Consider the following 18275-nt stretch of genomic DNA (forward strand, 5'->3'; position numbering starts at 1 on the left):
GCAGCCATACATATAGTTATCATATCTTCCAACATTTCCTGTTCCTGTTAGCTGAAACATATGTTGAGTATGTGTCTTGGTTGGGGGGAAATAGATTTGTGAATATATAGGATTTGGCTGTTGTATGAGTATAATCAGTTTAGGATAAAGGCTCCATGCTTTTAAAGTGGATCCCTGCCTACTGCCTGTTTGCCATTTTCTAAAGGCTTTGTGCAATACCTTGTTGACCATTTTTCAACACCAAATTGTAATTTTCCCCCTCCAAAGTGCTCATCATATGTACTGTGCATGCTCATGATACACGGCAACTGAACAAACCAGCAATAGGCAGAGGGCCACTTTTCAGGATCATTAATCACTATTCACTACTAAGTAAAAAAAATGAATGAGCATAGGTGAGTTCAACAAATTACAGGACAGCGGGGAACACAATCCAGCAGTGCAACAGCCGCTGCTGATTGGCTTACCACCAGTTTCCACTAATGACCATCAGTTCTCTGCAGATTACATATGGTACTTAAACACAGAGTTGCAGGGTCACTACTGCTAAAATCACATCTAACAAATTAATTTTTCCACTATAAGAGCCCGTTAAGATTGCAGTGGTGTGCTATAGTTTCATTTGGCAGAAATCTGGTACCTGCATAAATAATACAATTATTAGAATGGGTACAATCTGGCTAATGGTGAGTGGGAAATATAAGAATAGAAGAAACATACATTGTGTAAATAAATAAAGCCAAAGGGTTGATAATAAGGCTAGTAAGTTATGGTTACTTTACTCATGGTAGCATTTAGCCAGTAAAAGAGAGCGCATAGGTAATTAAGAGTATAAAATATAGTCAAATATGATCCTACAGTAGCAGTTACATGGTGATAAGTGATAATGCAGTGATAAAAAACTAGGAGATTTACGATGTAGGGATATAGTTGAAGAGGGGAAGAGTAGGAGGACATTTTCACAGATGTTAAGCTTTACATTGCAGAAGATAATGTTTCATAGGTCACAAACTAAGAGGTGAACTTAAAATACACATTTTGGCGCTGTTCCAGATATAAAAATATGGCATCCTCTGCAGTAAATATTTGGTGTTACAAAGATACATAAGGGATAAAAACACCCTATTTCCAAAGTCGTGAGTTATCTAAAGACTCCCATTAACTACAAATTCAATGCAATACACAATAAAGACAACAAACAAAGAGATGGCAGGTTAAAGACTTGTGGATCACATTTTTTGTCAAGCATGAAAGCAGTGGGCATAACTTTTTTCAAATTTAAACCAATAACTGGCGGCAATCGGGTCCTCAGTAACTAACTCCTGCAAACATGGCTGCAGGCCGAGGCCACCGGTATCAAGTGAAGAACTGCACCACACTAACAGACAGAAGCATTTCACACAGAAGCTTTTTTCCCCACCATATACCTAGAGAGGATAACACGAAAGGCCAGCAACTGGGGATGTTGACCCTTCTGCAATGGCCGTCACTCAAAGCTCTGCAGTCTGGGCCAAGACCAATTTTGCTGTGAGGTGATCTTAGCCAATAGCGTGCTAGATATCCGTCATGGCGCCAGCTGGCCCACACGGCTATTGGCTAAGAGGTGGAAATATCACCTCACAGCAAAATAGCATTCTGCTGTGGGCTGCCTGAGGAGCTCAGTGCTGTGAACGCTTCAGACAAATAAAGGAACTTTCAGCATGAAGTATTTTAAACTTCATGACTGAAAGTCTCCTTTATTTGTTTCACTAGTAAATACCAGTGTTTCACAAATGCTAGGATTTACTATCAATTTAACTTGCAGGTAGGGAGGGTGGGAAAGCTTATGGAACACATAAAAAAGAGGCTAAAGAACCTGTGTCTTCTTCTAATAAGATGAGTAAAACCCCACCTACCTACACTGCAACAAAGTTGCAACACACACACTAACACTCAGCTCCTTGTTTGCTTAAAGGGACAGTCAACACTTCATTTAACATGATTGTATATTGAAAATAAAAAAACGAAGATGCGCCTGCACTATACCCCTCCTGCCTTGCCACCTTGCTTCTTTCCTAACCAGCGTCGCTAACCTTTCTAATAACCGGTAAATATGGCAGCCGAACTCCCCCCACCGTTACGTAGCTGCCTTCTTCTTCAACTGATAAGCAAATCAGAATCCAGTCCTCGGACAGAAATTGCACGCGCGTGATTCTGATTTGGAGAACCTGTGGCGCAAGTACCAGCTCTCACAGTGAGAACGCTCATTACTAGTCCGCATTCTAATAATTATTGTGAGCAGGAGACATTTTAAACATAAAATACAAAAAGACAATGCTCTTATGTATTGTAAGAATTTTTATTGCACTATTGCTAAAATTAATTTGCGTATTTTGTTAGTGAATGTGACCAGGGTACACTAAACGGTGAAGAAATAATTCTAGACTTGTGCAGCATCGAAAAGTTCAGTTTGCCTGAATCTTTAAAGGGACACTGAACCCAATTTTTTTCTTTTGTGATTCATATAGAGCATGCAATTTTAAGCAACTTTCTAATTTACTTATATTATCAATTTTTCTTCGTTCTCTTGCTATCTTTATTTGAAAAAGAAGGCATCTAGGCTTTTTTTTGTTCAGGACTCTGGACAGCACTTTTTTATTGGTAGATTAATTTATCCACCAATCCGCAAGAACAACCCAGGTTGTTCACCAAAAATGGGCCGGCATCTAAACTTACATTCTTGCATTTCAAATAAAGATACCAAGAGAATGAAGAAAATTTGATAATAGGAGTAAATTAGAAAGTTGCTTAAAATTTCATGCTCTATCTGAATCACAAAAGAAAAATTATGGGTTCAGTGTCCCTTTAAAATGTCTCCTGCTCACAATAATTATTAGAATGCAGACTAGGAATGAGCGTTCTCACTGTTCTCTGTGAGAGCCAGTACAGGTTCTCCATTAAACCACTTATATATTATGTAATTGAAGGTTCACTTAGAAACCACATAATAAATCATCTAAATTGCATCACAGTCAAAGTGACACAAAACACCTTTGAGACTGTAATATAAAATGTTTTATTATGTTTCATAAAACAACTTTATTGGTCCCTAGCTGCTGTGCGCCTATAATCCTGTGAAAAGATGCCCAGAGTACAATAGACGCATTGCGCATGCGCAAAAAACGGGTTACAAGTAACTTAGAACAATTACAGGAACACAGGATTTTAATGATGTCACAGATGATGAAAAAGGGCGGAGCTACATGGAAATTTTAAAACGGCAGCAGGGGGAAAAGTAAGTGATTTAAATTGAAAACGGATTCTCTTTAAAAAAACTGACATATATTTGGAAAAAACTATCTAGGGCAACTTTATAGATATATGTTACAACTATTTTTGTGTTCACTGTCCCTTTAAGTGTTTATTGCTGCTTCATCTATGAAAAAACAGTATTTTTGGTAATCTCCCAACTCAAGCCTTACAATCCTTTCCAAGCTTTGTCTTCCAGAGACAGATGTCCAATGAGGGAATACAGAGTGCACATAAGATTCAGGGCCGGATTGGGCTGCCGGGATACCGGGAAAAATCCCGGTGGGCCGGGCTATCAGGCCAGGGGTGGGCAGGCCGGCAGCTGCAGAGTGTGGAGAGCAGCAGTTAGAGCAGGTAAGGGAGAGGAGCGGCCGCCCTGTTTTTTGACACTCAGAGTCAGAGAGGCAGACGTCACTGAAGTCAAGCAGCTGCTCAGTCAGTAGCAGTGCTCACTCAGTTGAACTGGCATAGGATGCGGCAGTGCCGCCGCGGCTGCTCCTGCTTTAATGGCAATGATTGGCACATCACAGTCATAACAGTCATTCACAAATTTGCATGATGCAAATTTGTGAATGACTGTGATGTGCCAATCATTGCACAAGCCTGAATACTCACTGGGGGAGGGAATATGGGGGGGCAAACATCATGTGACCAAACACAGTCTCACACACACAACAAGGTCAGGACTCCAGGAGGGAGTCGAGTTGGAGGCCACATGAGACGGCACGGCAGTCCGTGTCACTTGTCATAGCTGGGATCAGATTCATTCAGAAAACTAACATACAAAATACTTTAAAAGAGGTAGATTTTAAGGTTTAAAAATACTGTATTACTGAATGCTGCCTGGAAGTGTGTGACAATTCGGGTATTCCCAGTTGAGACATATTGGAATAATTAAGTCTGGGGGAAAATGTTCTTTTTACAGCAACAAACACTCACAAATCTTTATCAAATTTGGCATGAAACTAGATCATGTATCCATCCCCCCTGCAACTATCCATCTCTTCCTGCACCTATCCATCTATCCCTGCACCTATCCACCTCCTCCTGCACCTATCCACCTCCTCCTGCACCAATCTACCTCCTCCTGAACTTATCCACCTCCCCCTGCACCTATCCATCTCCCCCTGCACCTATCCATCTCCCCCTGCATCTATCCATCTCCCCCTGCATCTATTCATCTCCCCCTGCACCTATCCAAACCCCCTGCACATATCCAAACCCCCTGCACATATTCATCTCCTCCTGCACCTATCCATTTCCTCTTGCACCTATCCATCCCCCCTACACCTATACATCTCCTCCTGCACCTATCCATCTTCCCCTTCACCTATCCATCTCCCCCTGCACCTATCCATTTCCTCCTGCACCTATCCATCTCCTCCTGCACCTATCCATCTCCTCCTGCACCTATCCATCTTCTCCTGCACCTATCTATCCCCCTGCACCGATCCATCTCCTCCTGCACCTATCCATCTTCCCCTGCACCTATCCATCTCCCCCAGCATCTATCCATTTCCTCCTGAACATATACATCTCCTCCTGCACCTATCCATCTCCTCCTGCACCTATCCATCTCCTCCTGCACCAATCTATCCCCTGCACCTATCCATCTCCTCCTGTACTTATCCATCTCCCCCTGCACCTATCCATCCCCCCTGCACCTATCCATCTCCTCCTGCACCTATCCATCTCCGCCTGCACCTATCCATCCCCCCTGCACCTATCCATCTCCCCCTGCACCTATTTATCTCCTCCTGCACCTATCCATCTCCTACTGCACCTATCCATCCCCCTGCACCCATCCATCTCCTCCTGCACCCATCCATCCCCCCTGCACCCATCCATTCACCCCTATATCTATCCATCTCCTCCTGCACCTATCCATCTCCCCCTTGCACCTATCCATCTCCCCATGCACCTATCCATCTCCCCCTGCACCTATCCATCTCCCCCTGCACCTATCCATCTCCCCCTGCACCTATCCATCTCCCCCTGCACCTATCCATCTCCCCCTGCACCTATCCATCTCCTCCTGCACCTATCCATCCCTCTGCACCCATCCATCTCCTCCTGCACCTATCCATCTCCCCCTGCACCTATCCATCCCCCCTGCACCTATCCATCTCCTCCTGCACCTTTCCATCTCCCCCTGCACCTATTTATCTCCTCCTGCACCTATCCGTCTCCCCCTGCACCTATCCATCTCCCCCTGCACCTATCCATCTCCTCCTGCACCTATCCATCTCCCCCTGCACCTATCCATCTCCCCTTGCACCTATCCATCTCCTCCTGCACCTATCCATCCCTCTGCACCTATCCATCTCCTCCTGCACCTATCCATCTCCTCCTTCACCTATCCATCACCCTGCACCTATTCATCTCCCCCTGCACCTATCCATCTCCCCCTGCACCTATCCATCTCCCCCTGCACCTATCCATCTCCTCCTGCACCTATCCATCTCCCCTTGCACCTATCCATCTCCCCCTGCACCTATCCATCTCCCCCTGCACCTATCCATCTCAACCTGCACCTTTCCATTCCCCTGCACCTATCCCTCTCCTCCTGCACCTATCCATCTCCTCCTGCACCTATCCATCTCCTCCTGCACCTATCCATCTCCTCCTGCACCTATCCATCTCCTCCTTCACCTATCCATCTCCCCCTGCACCTATTCATCTCCCCCTGCACCTATCCATCTCCTCCTGCACCTTTCCATCTCCCCCTGCACCTATCCATCTCCTCCTTCACCTATTCATCTCCCCCTGCACCTATCCATCTCCCCCTGCACCTTTCCATCTCACCCCCACATATCCATCTCTGCTCTGGGCAACCTGGTAATCATGAATGTACTGAGAAGGAGCAAATGCCTCACCTGGAATTTTACTCTTTATATCTAAGCACCACCAGCCAGAATTACTGTTTTGATGCCATTTGTGAAATGATGGATAGCTGATATGGACCACAAGCAGCCATCTCTAGCTGCACTAGGTGCCACTAATATAATTATGTTTGGAGACATTTAGATTTTGCCCCATCAGCAAAAAAATCAGCAGTTTCCCATGCCATGCTAGTAATTTCTGCATGGCACTGCCCAGTGCTGATGTCCTGCGACTGAGCTGCACATGCCACAAACTGACATGTCTGATATGGAAGAGGAATTTACTATATTCAGATGCAGGCCGATTCAGTCTTCCACTGAAAATTCTGTATTTTTCTTTAGCCTCACTCATGCAATGTCTTGTGCTCAGCCATGGTTCTAAAAAGGTGATAGTTCCAAATTAACTAGAAAGTCCCTTACAGTACATCTGATTCTGTCTTTGGCTGATGGCCAAGGCAGGACTGTCCTACCAGGACACCTGGAGATTTCTTGGTGGCCTGCGGCAGCTGGGGCTTCCTGGTACTGTTGGTGAGGTGATGCAGCTGTATCACCTCTCCTCTGGCATGTTTTTTTTTTTATTACAAACTAATAGAATTTCATTCTGATAGAAAAATAATGTTGGGGAGAAGAGTATCCCAATAATCCCCAAGAGAAAATAGGGCATGTGCATTCTATGAATTCAAGAGAATAGAGAGACGCACTCACTGAGACAGAACAATAGCTAGAAAAACTTCCGTGCTTGTCCACAAGGCCAGTGCCACTCAGGGTGCAGTCTCTTTTTGCACACTATGCCTTTTCACAGAGAAAAAATATCCTGTAGCATATCAGTCTGATCCTGCCCAATGACAGTCCAGCACCGAAATACCAGGCAATTCTTCTCTGAACAAGACAAACAACAAACCCCAGACGTACGTTTCGGCCTCTCTTGGGCCTCGTCAGTGAGGTGCAGTTGCATATCTAGGGCATGTGTGCAAGGAGTCCAACGTCTGGTTTCCCCCTTTTACTCTTAGGGAGACCTAAGAGTAATTTACATAAAATCAAGAGAATAGAGAGACGCACTCACTGAGACAGAACAATAGCTAGAAAAACTTCCGTGCAAATTGCTCTTGGGTCTCCCTAAGAGTAAAAGGGGAAACCAGACGTGGACTCCTTGCACACATGCCCTTAGAGAGATGCGACTGCACCTCACTGACGAGGCCCACAGAAGGCCGAAACGATCGTCTGGGGTTGTTGTTTCTCTTGTTCAGAGAGGAATTGCCTGGTATTTCAGTGCTGGACTGTCATTGGGCAGGGTCAGACTGATATGCTACAGGATATTTTTTCTCTGTGAAGGGGCATAGTGTGCTAAAAGAGTATGCACCCTGAGTGGCACCCAAAAATGAACAGGCACGGAAGTTTTTCCAGCTATTGTTCTGTCTCAGCTGAGTGCATCTCTCTCTCTTTTTATATTCATTCTATGAATTCAACAGACATTTGGGCTGGTCTTCAAATTTTTCCAGGGCTGCTTCTGATTCCCAGTCCGGCCCTGATAATATTGGAAAAAGCTTACCAATGTCTTTATGATATCCTGACCTAACCTCACTATTTATAATCACATATCTACAAATCAACAGTAAAATATAATATGATTCATACCCAGCCTGTTCGGATCCCAAACAACTCATACTTTTGGCAGTCAGATACATACTCTTTTCTAGTTTATTGATTTTCTACAACTGAAAAAAAGTAAAATCCTCAAGAAAGCTTGCAGCTTAATGTGGCTTATGGGAACATTAACCTCTGTGTGCTGATGCCTGCGTAGGTCTGCTGGCATTTTACCCCTTAGACACTTCACTTCATACATCAAACAATATTACCCTCCCGCCCCCTAATCTTGCAGCTGGAACATATAACTTTGTTCCCTCTGGGTCTGTGGGACAGAATAAGCTTTCTGCTCTACCCAGTGTCTGCATACCTACTTCTAACCCACAGCCCTGCAATAAATCTCTGCCTCATTACAAGAGGCCATGCTATAGATTACTTAGCTGGAAGATAAGGGCAGCTCTGTTCTAGGGACCCAACTCTTATTTTGGGTCTTTTCATTCTATGGTTCCAGCTTTCAGAAAAACTCATTCAGATGAACTGTAGGCATTTAACTATTGTGTGACTGATTTAGTAATGCTGGGTTCAACAATGCTTGCCACTGGCATTATGTTAGCAAAAATTGATTTATTTCTTTTTAATTATTTTTAATTTTTTTACCTTATCTGACCCCACCCTGCTTAGGCTAATAAGGGGAAAATATGCCGCAAGGTTACGTTTATAAAGTCTGCAGTGTGCACTTCTAATTAAAGAACACATATTGCAAAGTTTGTTTATACTAAATATAACTGAAGAATTTATATTAGAATTTTAAGGTGTTGTATGTCCCTTTAAGAGAAAATTTATCAGCATATAAGACATTTTATTTTTCTAAACATGCCAATCTATGAACACATCAATAACTTGCTTTTTTGGGTGACATCTCAGCAAACAGAATAAGAACACATTTTTAGGATATTAGCAATTGAAACATTTAAAATTCCTACATTGATTCTAAATTCAGCAGTTATTTAAAGGGACATGAAGACATTTTTTTCTTTCCTAATTCAGATAGAGCCTACAGTTTTAAACAACTGCCGCTAGCAGGGGGTGTCAATCAGCCCGATCGTATAGGATCGGGCGGATTGCAGACCGCAGCCTTAACTGCTCTTAAATCGGCCCCTCTGTCTGAATAATGAAAGCTTCATTTTTGCTTTACAAGACCCTTTAACGTGATTTTTTCTCTCAAAATACAGAATATCAGTTTTGTGGGTATTCTTTATTTTCTGTTTTCAGGAGTCAGAAAGTGGTATAAAACTCTAGAGCATTTTAGTTACATTGTATTACTGTTGTCAAATAGAGCAGAAAATCATCTTCAGTATGATATGTAATCTTTTAGCATGATGCAGAATCAGCTATCTTTGACCTTCTATTCACTGTATAGATAAATAGAATACTGTAGCTGGTTTATGTATTGTATATTTTTAGGAAAAACATTGACATGGTGAATGGGCCATGGGAGCTTATTTTGGGCATCTGTAAAGCTCAGTGAGGCAGAAAGCTAGTTCCATAGGATGTTAGTTTATCGCCCCAATCAGCAAGCACCAAGGGATAACAACAAGTTTTTCAAATCTGGATGCCTTTGGCTACAATATTGCAAGCATAGCAGTGTATACGGTCAGTACTATATAATCAGAAGAAAGATTCCTCTTGCATCTGCATCCAATGTAGGAATCTTGGAACCTAACACAGGACACAGCTTGTTAGAGTTTGTTGAAACCGTTTATTTCTGGCAATAGGAGAATGGGAAAAGTGACATAATTTCTGTATATCATACAGATTAAGAGTATGCCACACATGTAGAGATATTGTGTTCTTAAAGGGACATGAAACCCAAAAATTTTCTTTCATGATTTGGATAGAACAATTTAAAAAAAAACTTTCCAATTTATTTCTATTATCACATTTGGTTCAATCTCTTGTTATCATTTGTTGAACGAGCAACAATACACTACTGGTTTCTAACTGAACACATGGGTGAGCCAATGACAATTGGTATATATATGCAGCCACCAATCAGCAGCTAGAACCTAGGTTCTTTGCTGCTCCTGAGCTTACCTAGATAAACCTTTCAGCAAAGACTGTGACATTTGTAGAAAGGGGCTGAACAACGATTAGCCGATTGCAGATTTGTCATCTATCAATCAAATGAGGACTATGGCGGGCGGAGAAGCGGCGCTTATCGTTATAGCTTTAAAAGCTAAAAATCTCAGAAGATCCGGATATATTACCAATTTGATGAATGAAAGACTCATTAATTTTTAAAATTCTATCCTATGACTTGAGCGAGTACGCTCAAGTTTACATTCACATTAAACAGTTTATTACAACTACAGTAGCAGAGTTACTAATCACCATGCTATTGTTTTTTATCTTATACCTACAACACTCTTTAAAGCCATTCTCCTATTTTAACCCATTACAGAGAATTGTTTTAGAATTGTCCATAAAGGTGGCAGGGAGAAAAAAGAAGGAAAATAAGATGTGTTTTTTAAAGGTGGTATTTCAAGGATGCATGATTCCATATTTTAAAAGCACCAACATTGACAATGCACTACCTAAATATAAAATACTCAGAATAATTAAGACTGGAACATAAAGTTAAAGATAATAATCATGATAATAACAACAATAATAATAATAATAAGGCATTTGGGGGCATTTGATGGGGCATTGCCTTCACTGCCCCTATGGACCGCGCCACCACTGCTTTCTATCCTTTTAAGCAGAGATAAGTTATAAAGAAATTCTATAAAATACTTGATAAATCCATCAAATAATAAAATGTGAACTTTTCTAACTTACAAAAAAATTAAATTGTAAGCATTAATGTGCACTGAATTTCTAATAAAAGTCGAGTATGTTTATGCCTCATAGAAAGATAAACTTGTGATTGTGAAACTATTTTATAAACCAGTCTATTTAATTTTAATTACAACAGAATATTGCGAAAGTGCCCTTCTTATTTTTAGCATTTTTTTACTTGTAGCAAGTAGTTTCCTCCTGCAAGGAATGGTTTAAATGACTAACTTCTATTTGTATGTACTGTGCCAAACACTCTAAACATAATTTCTCTAGAAAACGTTATGCATTAATTCTCTTTATAAGATCTAGAAGATGTTTATGTGGGTTTTTTTTATACTAAGCTTTTATCAATGCCATTAACAGCATTTACCAGAGCCCCAGTTAACAAAAACAGATTTGAACAGTATATAATCAAGGGCTTATAGTATTCTCTTTGGTTTATGTGTACAGTGGGGTTGTGTCCAACACAAAGCAGAGGCCACAGTTTAGCCCTCCAGTGATTTTATCTGCTCTCTACTTCCGATCCAACTCTAGAACTCCCAAGTAGCATTATAAGACAGTGTGACACATTGTTTGAGTCTGTTCTCCAGATCTCACCATGGATCAGTGCAATTACACTGCAAACTGTAAAATAATATAGTGCAAATCTCTTACTGTGTGGTAATCCAGGCTCAGAATTCTGCAACATGTTTATATATGTTATATCTATCACATAGTGTGGTCCTATCACTAACATGCTAATAAAATACATACAATGGAAATAACTAGATCTCATAAATTGTAATCATCTTTTATATATGAAATTAATATATTTGGCAAAATGAAATCATTTGAAAATGCAAAATTATATTTATCACACACTGAACATTTATCTAGATTATATTATTAAAAGTATAATAAATCTATATTATATTTTTAATCTCATTACACTTTCATTACCATATATCTCACGTTATATGATATCTATTATATGGTAGGGTAATCTTATCTGTAAAAAATCTTTTTCTTTCAGATTGAGATGCATTTGCATTTTGGACACTTCAAAAAGTCTAGCTAAAGGGACATTCTTGTGCAAAAATGACATGCTTGATAGTGCGTGACGTTTTTGTACTATTGAGGCTCCAACTCTATGTGCCTAACTCCCACTAAGCAAACAGTTAAAGTCCTGCTACCCACAGACAGTGTTTGGTGGGTTCGTACCACTGTTGTTTCCGATAGGCTCACTGGCTAATTCCTGCTTGGACTAGTAGTACTCTGCAGATCACAAGTGGGACTTTGACTATGTGTTTAACCCCTCAAGGGTTAAGCACATAGAACTGTAGAGTCAATAGTGAAAAAAAGCATGCTGTAACAAATTAGAGCAAGTCATTTTTGAACTAGAATATGCTTTAAAGGGACATTGTTGACATTTTTTGCCTCCAAATACATCCTAAGCAAATAAAACAAAAACAAATCATATGCTTAAGAAACCTACTATTTCTAGTTAGACTTATAAAGAGTTTTACTTAAAGGGATATTGAAACCAAATTTTTTCTTTCATGATTCAGATACAGCATGCAATTTTAAGCAACTTTCTAATTTACTCCTATTATCATTTTTTCTTTGTTCTCTTGGAATCTTTATTTTAAAAAGCAGGAATGTAAGCTCACAAGCTGGCCCATTTTTGGTTCAGCACCATGGATAGCGCTTGCTGATTGGTGGCTACATTTAGTCACCCATCAGCAAGCTGTACCCAAGTGCTGAACAAAAGATGGTCCGTCTTTTAAGCTTACATTCCTGCTTTATCAAATAAAGAAAAAAAAAAAGAAAAATTGATAATAAGAGTAAATTAGAAAGTTGTATAAAATTGCATGCTCTATCTGAATCATGAAAGAAAAAAATTGGGTTCAGTATCCCTTCAACTTTTTAATACTAAATATTTTAATATGTTTAACTGGTGTTCCTTCCGCAGTCTGGCCAGGGCTATACAGCCTACTTACAGTTTTTCAAGGTCATGAAGTCCATAGAAAGAGCCAGTTTTCAATATCGTTATCTTGTTGTGGCTCAGAATTCTAGGGAGAAAAAAAAAAGATTTTTTTTTGAGAATTTTGCTATTTCTTCTTAATCACAGCAATAATTGCGCACTAAAAGCAATCACAAGCTGCATTGTATTTGGTAATAACAAAGACTGCACATAACAGATATTACATGTGATGAGGACCCCAGGCTAAAAATCTTACTTCAAGTAAAGGCCGTGCCCTAAAGCTAAAGTCCTTTAGAAAATATGCCAGCATTCTTGTTTTCCTGTATATTACAACGTAGAAGTCATTTCCAATGTCATTTTAACACCTTGACAAGCTAAAATGGGTTGCAATGCATCACTACTTAGTATAAACTATTTAAGATGAAATGATACTTAAATAAGAATTAAAAATGTATTAGTAGAATTAAGATTCCTTCTTTGCAAATGAACACAATTCTGCAATATCGATCAGAAAACTGAATATCTGCCACTGAGTGTAGAGAATGTACACAGCTTGTGTAATTAGGCAGCCATGCTTATTAAAGGGACATAAAACCCAGATATTTTTTTCTCTCTCAAGTTTCAGAAAACAAAAACAAGTAATTATAAGCAACTTTCCAATTTACTTCTATTATCTAATTTGCTTAATTCTCTTGGTATCCTTTGTTGAAAACATAACTAGGTAGGCTCAGGAGCTGCTGATTGGTAGCTCATGTTATCTGTTCACCCTTTTGTTTCTTTAACAAAGGATATCAAGAGAATGAAGCAAATTAGATCATAGAAGTAAATTGGAAAATTGTTTAAAATTGTATTTTATATCTGAATCAAGAAAGAGGAATTTTTGTGTTTCATGTCCATTTAATAAAGCTGTTGTGTGTTTTTTTAATTTTTTTTAAGTTGAGGCCCTGGCCCTAGAATTTCCACTAGAACCCACCCCCATGATTTATCCCAGCCAATGATGTGGCTCACTAATACTACTCTTTAGCTACTTTAGTGTGACATATAGTGTTCAAAAACATAAGGAAATATTACATCTGGCATGATAAAACTCTATACTTGTAGGTACATTTTCACCAATGAGAAGATTATTCTAGTAAGTGACCAGTCAGAAATCTAAAATCTAAAACAAAATTCTAGTTTACATTAGATTGTTATTCTAAAGTGTTAGCTGATGAAAAGTATTATATTACTGAATCAATACACATACATACATGTGTACACACACACATACACATATATACATACATATACATACATGTGTACACACGCATATATATATATATATATATATATATATATACATACATATGTACAGACATATACATATATACATATGTACACACATACACATATATATACATACACATACATATGTACACACGCATATACATACATATGTACACACATATACATATATACATACATATGTACACACGCAAATACATATACATACATACATATGTACACACATATACATGCATATGTACACACATATATACATACATATACATACATATGTACACACACATATATACATACATATGTACACACACATATACATACATACATACGTACACACACATATATACATACACATACATACGTACACACAAATAAACATATATACATACACAAACATATGTACACACACATATACATATACATACATACATATGTACACACACATATATACATACATATGTACACACACACATATATATATATACATATATATGTACACACACATATATACATACATATGTACACACACATACACACATATATACATACATATGTACACACACATACATGCATATGTACATATACATACATATGTACACACAAATAAACATATATACATACACATACATATGTACACACACATATACATATATACATACATATGTACACACATACATATGTACACACACATATATATGCATACACATACATGTGTACACACACATACACACATATATACATACATATGTACACACACATACATACATAAGTACACACACATACACATATATACATACATACATATGTACACAGACACATATACATATATACATATTTACACACACATACACATATATACATACACATACATACATATGTACACATATATACATACACATACATACATATGTACACACATATACACATATATACATACATACATATGTACACACACACATATACACATATTTACACAGACATATACATATATACATACACATACATAAATATGTGCACACATACACATACATACATATGTACACACACATACACATATATACATATACATACATGCATATGTACACACACATACACATATATACATACACATATTTATATACCACTTTGTGCTCTTCCCAGTCCAACACCTTAAAACTTTACCTCAGGTCTCTAAAATTACTCAGTTTTCCCCTAGAGACATTTACTTGTAATACCAGATTGAGCGCTATTCTTAGAGCAGGGTTGTGATAATGTTTTTGCATTTGAAAGTGAATTCACCTTTTATTAAAGGGACACTCAATCAAAATTAAACTTTCATTATTCAGCTAGAGCATGACATTTTAAACAACTTTCCAATTTACTTCCATTAACAAAATGTGCACAGTCTTTTTATATTTAAACTTTTTGAGTCACCAGCTCCTACTGAGCATGTGCAAGAATAAGTGTGTATGCATTTGTGAATGGCTGATGGCTGTCACATGGTACGTGTATGCATTTGTGTTTGGCTGATGGCTGTCACATGGTACAGGGGGAGTGGAAAAAGACATAACTTTTAAAATTGTCAGAAAAAAAATCTACTACTCATTTGAAGTCCAGACTAAGTGCTATTGCATTGTCTTGTTATCTTGCATTTGTTGATTATGCAAATCTACTGTGTTGACTGGTCCTTTAATTACCTTTAGGTCTATTAATAAAATAACATTTTATATTTAATTCACCAATTGAAATGCCTCACAGGAACTAAACAAACTTTTTTTTTTACTTTAGAAATTGCAATGTCTATTATATTTTAAGTCAAAGACTACCTGATAGGGTGACTAACAGGGAATGTATCTGGTTATTTACATGGCATGGGAAGAGTCCCAGAATAAATAAATGAACAATTCTATAAACAAATCAATAATCACAGCTATACATGTCAAGTCATACAAACATTTGCTGCTTATTTAAAAATAAATTCAACAAATCATTGGTGTTCATATTCAATGCATATGGATGCACATTTGACAACAAATGCTTACTCTGTGTGAAAAGCATATCAAAGTCTATGGGCTCAGTTTATGGAAGGTTAGGTGGACCTTGCAAGCTGTCTGCATTTAAAGGGACACTGAACCCAATTTTTTTCTTTCGTGATTCAGATAAAGGATGACATTTTAAGCAACTTTCTAATTTACTCCTATTATCAAATTTTCTTCATTCTCTTAATATCCTTTATTGGAAATGCAAGAATGTAAGTTTAGATGCCGGCCCATATTTGGTGAACAACTTGGGTTGTTCTTTCTGATTGGTGGATAAATTCATCCACCAATAAAAAAGTGCTGCCCAGAGTTCTGAACCTCAATAAAAGCTTAGATGCCTTCTTTTTCAAATAAAGATAGCAAGAGAATGAAGAAAATTTGATAATATGAGTAAATTAGAAAGTTGCTTAAAATTGCATGCTCTATCTGAATCACGAAAGAAAAAAATTGGGTTCAGTATCCCTTTAACATTTTACAAGCAGTAGCTTGTGAAATGCCGCCACCTGCTCGCTGGCAGCCAATCGGCCACTAGCAGGGGCTGTCAATCATCCAAGCGATCTTAAGACCACTGCTATTTAAAAGGGACAGTCTAGTCCAAAACAAACTTTCATGATTCAGATAGGGCATCAGTGGAGGCTCCTCCATATGGGCACTGTCGCACGTGAACCCCCAGGGGGCAGAGGAGGGGGGGAAAATGAGCAGAAGGAAAAAAAAAATGAGAAAAAAAAATTATGAAAAATTTTATTTTTATTTTTTATTTATATTATTATATATTATATTTATTAATAAATTTATTATTTTCCTGTGTGCTGTCTGTGTCTGTGAGACTGTGCAGTCTAACTATCATCATGCATATTAGGCTGAAACCTGAAAGTGGAAATCAAGGGCTGTTTTGCCTATACTTCTATGTATCGCACATGCTGTGCAGTGCGATACATAGAAGTATAGGCAAAAGCACTTTCCACTTTAAAACTGCATTGACTGCAGCGCCACCTACAGGCCAGCCCATAGCCTTCCTGTTCGCACAGCTCTTAGTGTGCGGGAGCCAGCTGTCACGTGACACTCGCACATTAAGAGCTGAGCTGACTATGTGTGTGGGAGGAGGCAGGGGCGTAACAGTTACGCCGTAACTACACAACTACTTGCAGAATGCAGTCACCTGGGGGGCGGACTGGGCCAGGGGGCAATTGCCCCCTGGGCCTCTTTGATGCTGTGAAATGGGCCGCAGGCCAGCCTGGCTGAAAAAATAATAAGTGAAAGTGACAGTGTGTTTGCTTTGCGCTATGCGCTATTAGACAACAAGTGCTGAGTGACTAATACAATGTATTCCAATCCTGAGTCTCCTTAGTTTTTATTGTTTGTGACACTGTGATAATTTTTAATTTCTGTCATGATCGATGTGATATTATTGTGCACTACAGTGGATGATAATATGCGAGCCGATGCAATGCGACCGCCCGGCCGGGCCGGCTGTGGCTGATCAGGGCAGGGGCAGTCACTGTCAGACTCTCAGATAATGAGTCAGATTGATTGATCAGACATCAGATCAGTGCCACCACTGTCGGCCCGGGGCGGGCCTCAAGCTCTCTCACTTAGCACTTCCTGACTCCTCGCTCCTACTCACTTACTCTACAGCCCAGCCACGTGACGCGGGAAGAGCACAGTGAGTACTCGTGACTGACTGAGAGTGGCGAGTGCTGAGAGAAGCAGCGAGACTAGGCTGCTAGTAGTGCCTGGCCTGCTGCTATTTAAGACTGGTGCCGTGCTGGACTGGAGGTTGGTGTCTGACTACTGTGGTGAGTGTGAGCATCACAAAAAAATCAAGTAAATGTAACCACAGTGGGATAATTGAGATTTAAGACACTTTTTCGGCCACAGTTGTCAGACTCATTGTTTGTTTCTCTTCCAATCACCCTTTTTAAATTTGCCCTATTATTACAGTATTACAACTACAAGACATATTTTTTTTCTCCCTGACTCCCTGTCCTGATTAGACTTACTTCTAAATATCACAGTATGTATATATATATATATATATATATATATATATATATATATATATGTGTGTGTGTGTGTGTGTGTATATATATATATATATATGTATATTTATATGTGTATATATATATATATATATATATATATATCCTTATACTGCGGCTGCCCCAGTGACAGGACTCTTGTACCCAGTATATATATATAAAATGGGTGGAGCCATCTGAGGGGGGGGCTAGTGCTCCCCCATCTTCAAAAGTCACCAGCCGCCACTGTAGGGCATGCAATTTTAAACAATTTTTAAATTTTCATCTTTCACCAATTTTGGTTTGTTCTTTTGGTATTCTTAGTTGAAAGCTAAATCTAGGAGGTTCATATGCTAATTTCTAATCCCTTAAAGGACGCCTCTCATCTTAGGGCATTTTG

General features: G+C 39.0%; 1 protein-coding gene across 1 annotated transcript in view; it reads right to left on the reverse strand.

Moving 5' to 3' along the window:
- Positions 1–18275, reverse strand: part of ADGRA2 (adhesion G protein-coupled receptor A2) — a 415622-nt gene that overhangs the window by 177391 nt on the left and 219956 nt on the right. Inside the window, exon 2 of the mRNA XM_053717749.1 lies at positions 12575–12646. Coding sequence (XP_053573724.1) covers positions 12575–12646 — 72 coding nt within the window. The remainder of the gene's footprint in view (positions 1–12574; positions 12647–18275) is intronic.

This window comes from Bombina bombina, chromosome 6 (assembly GCF_027579735.1).
Source record: "Bombina bombina isolate aBomBom1 chromosome 6, aBomBom1.pri, whole genome shotgun sequence".
Lineage (NCBI taxonomy): Eukaryota > Metazoa > Chordata > Amphibia > Anura > Bombinatoridae > Bombina > Bombina bombina.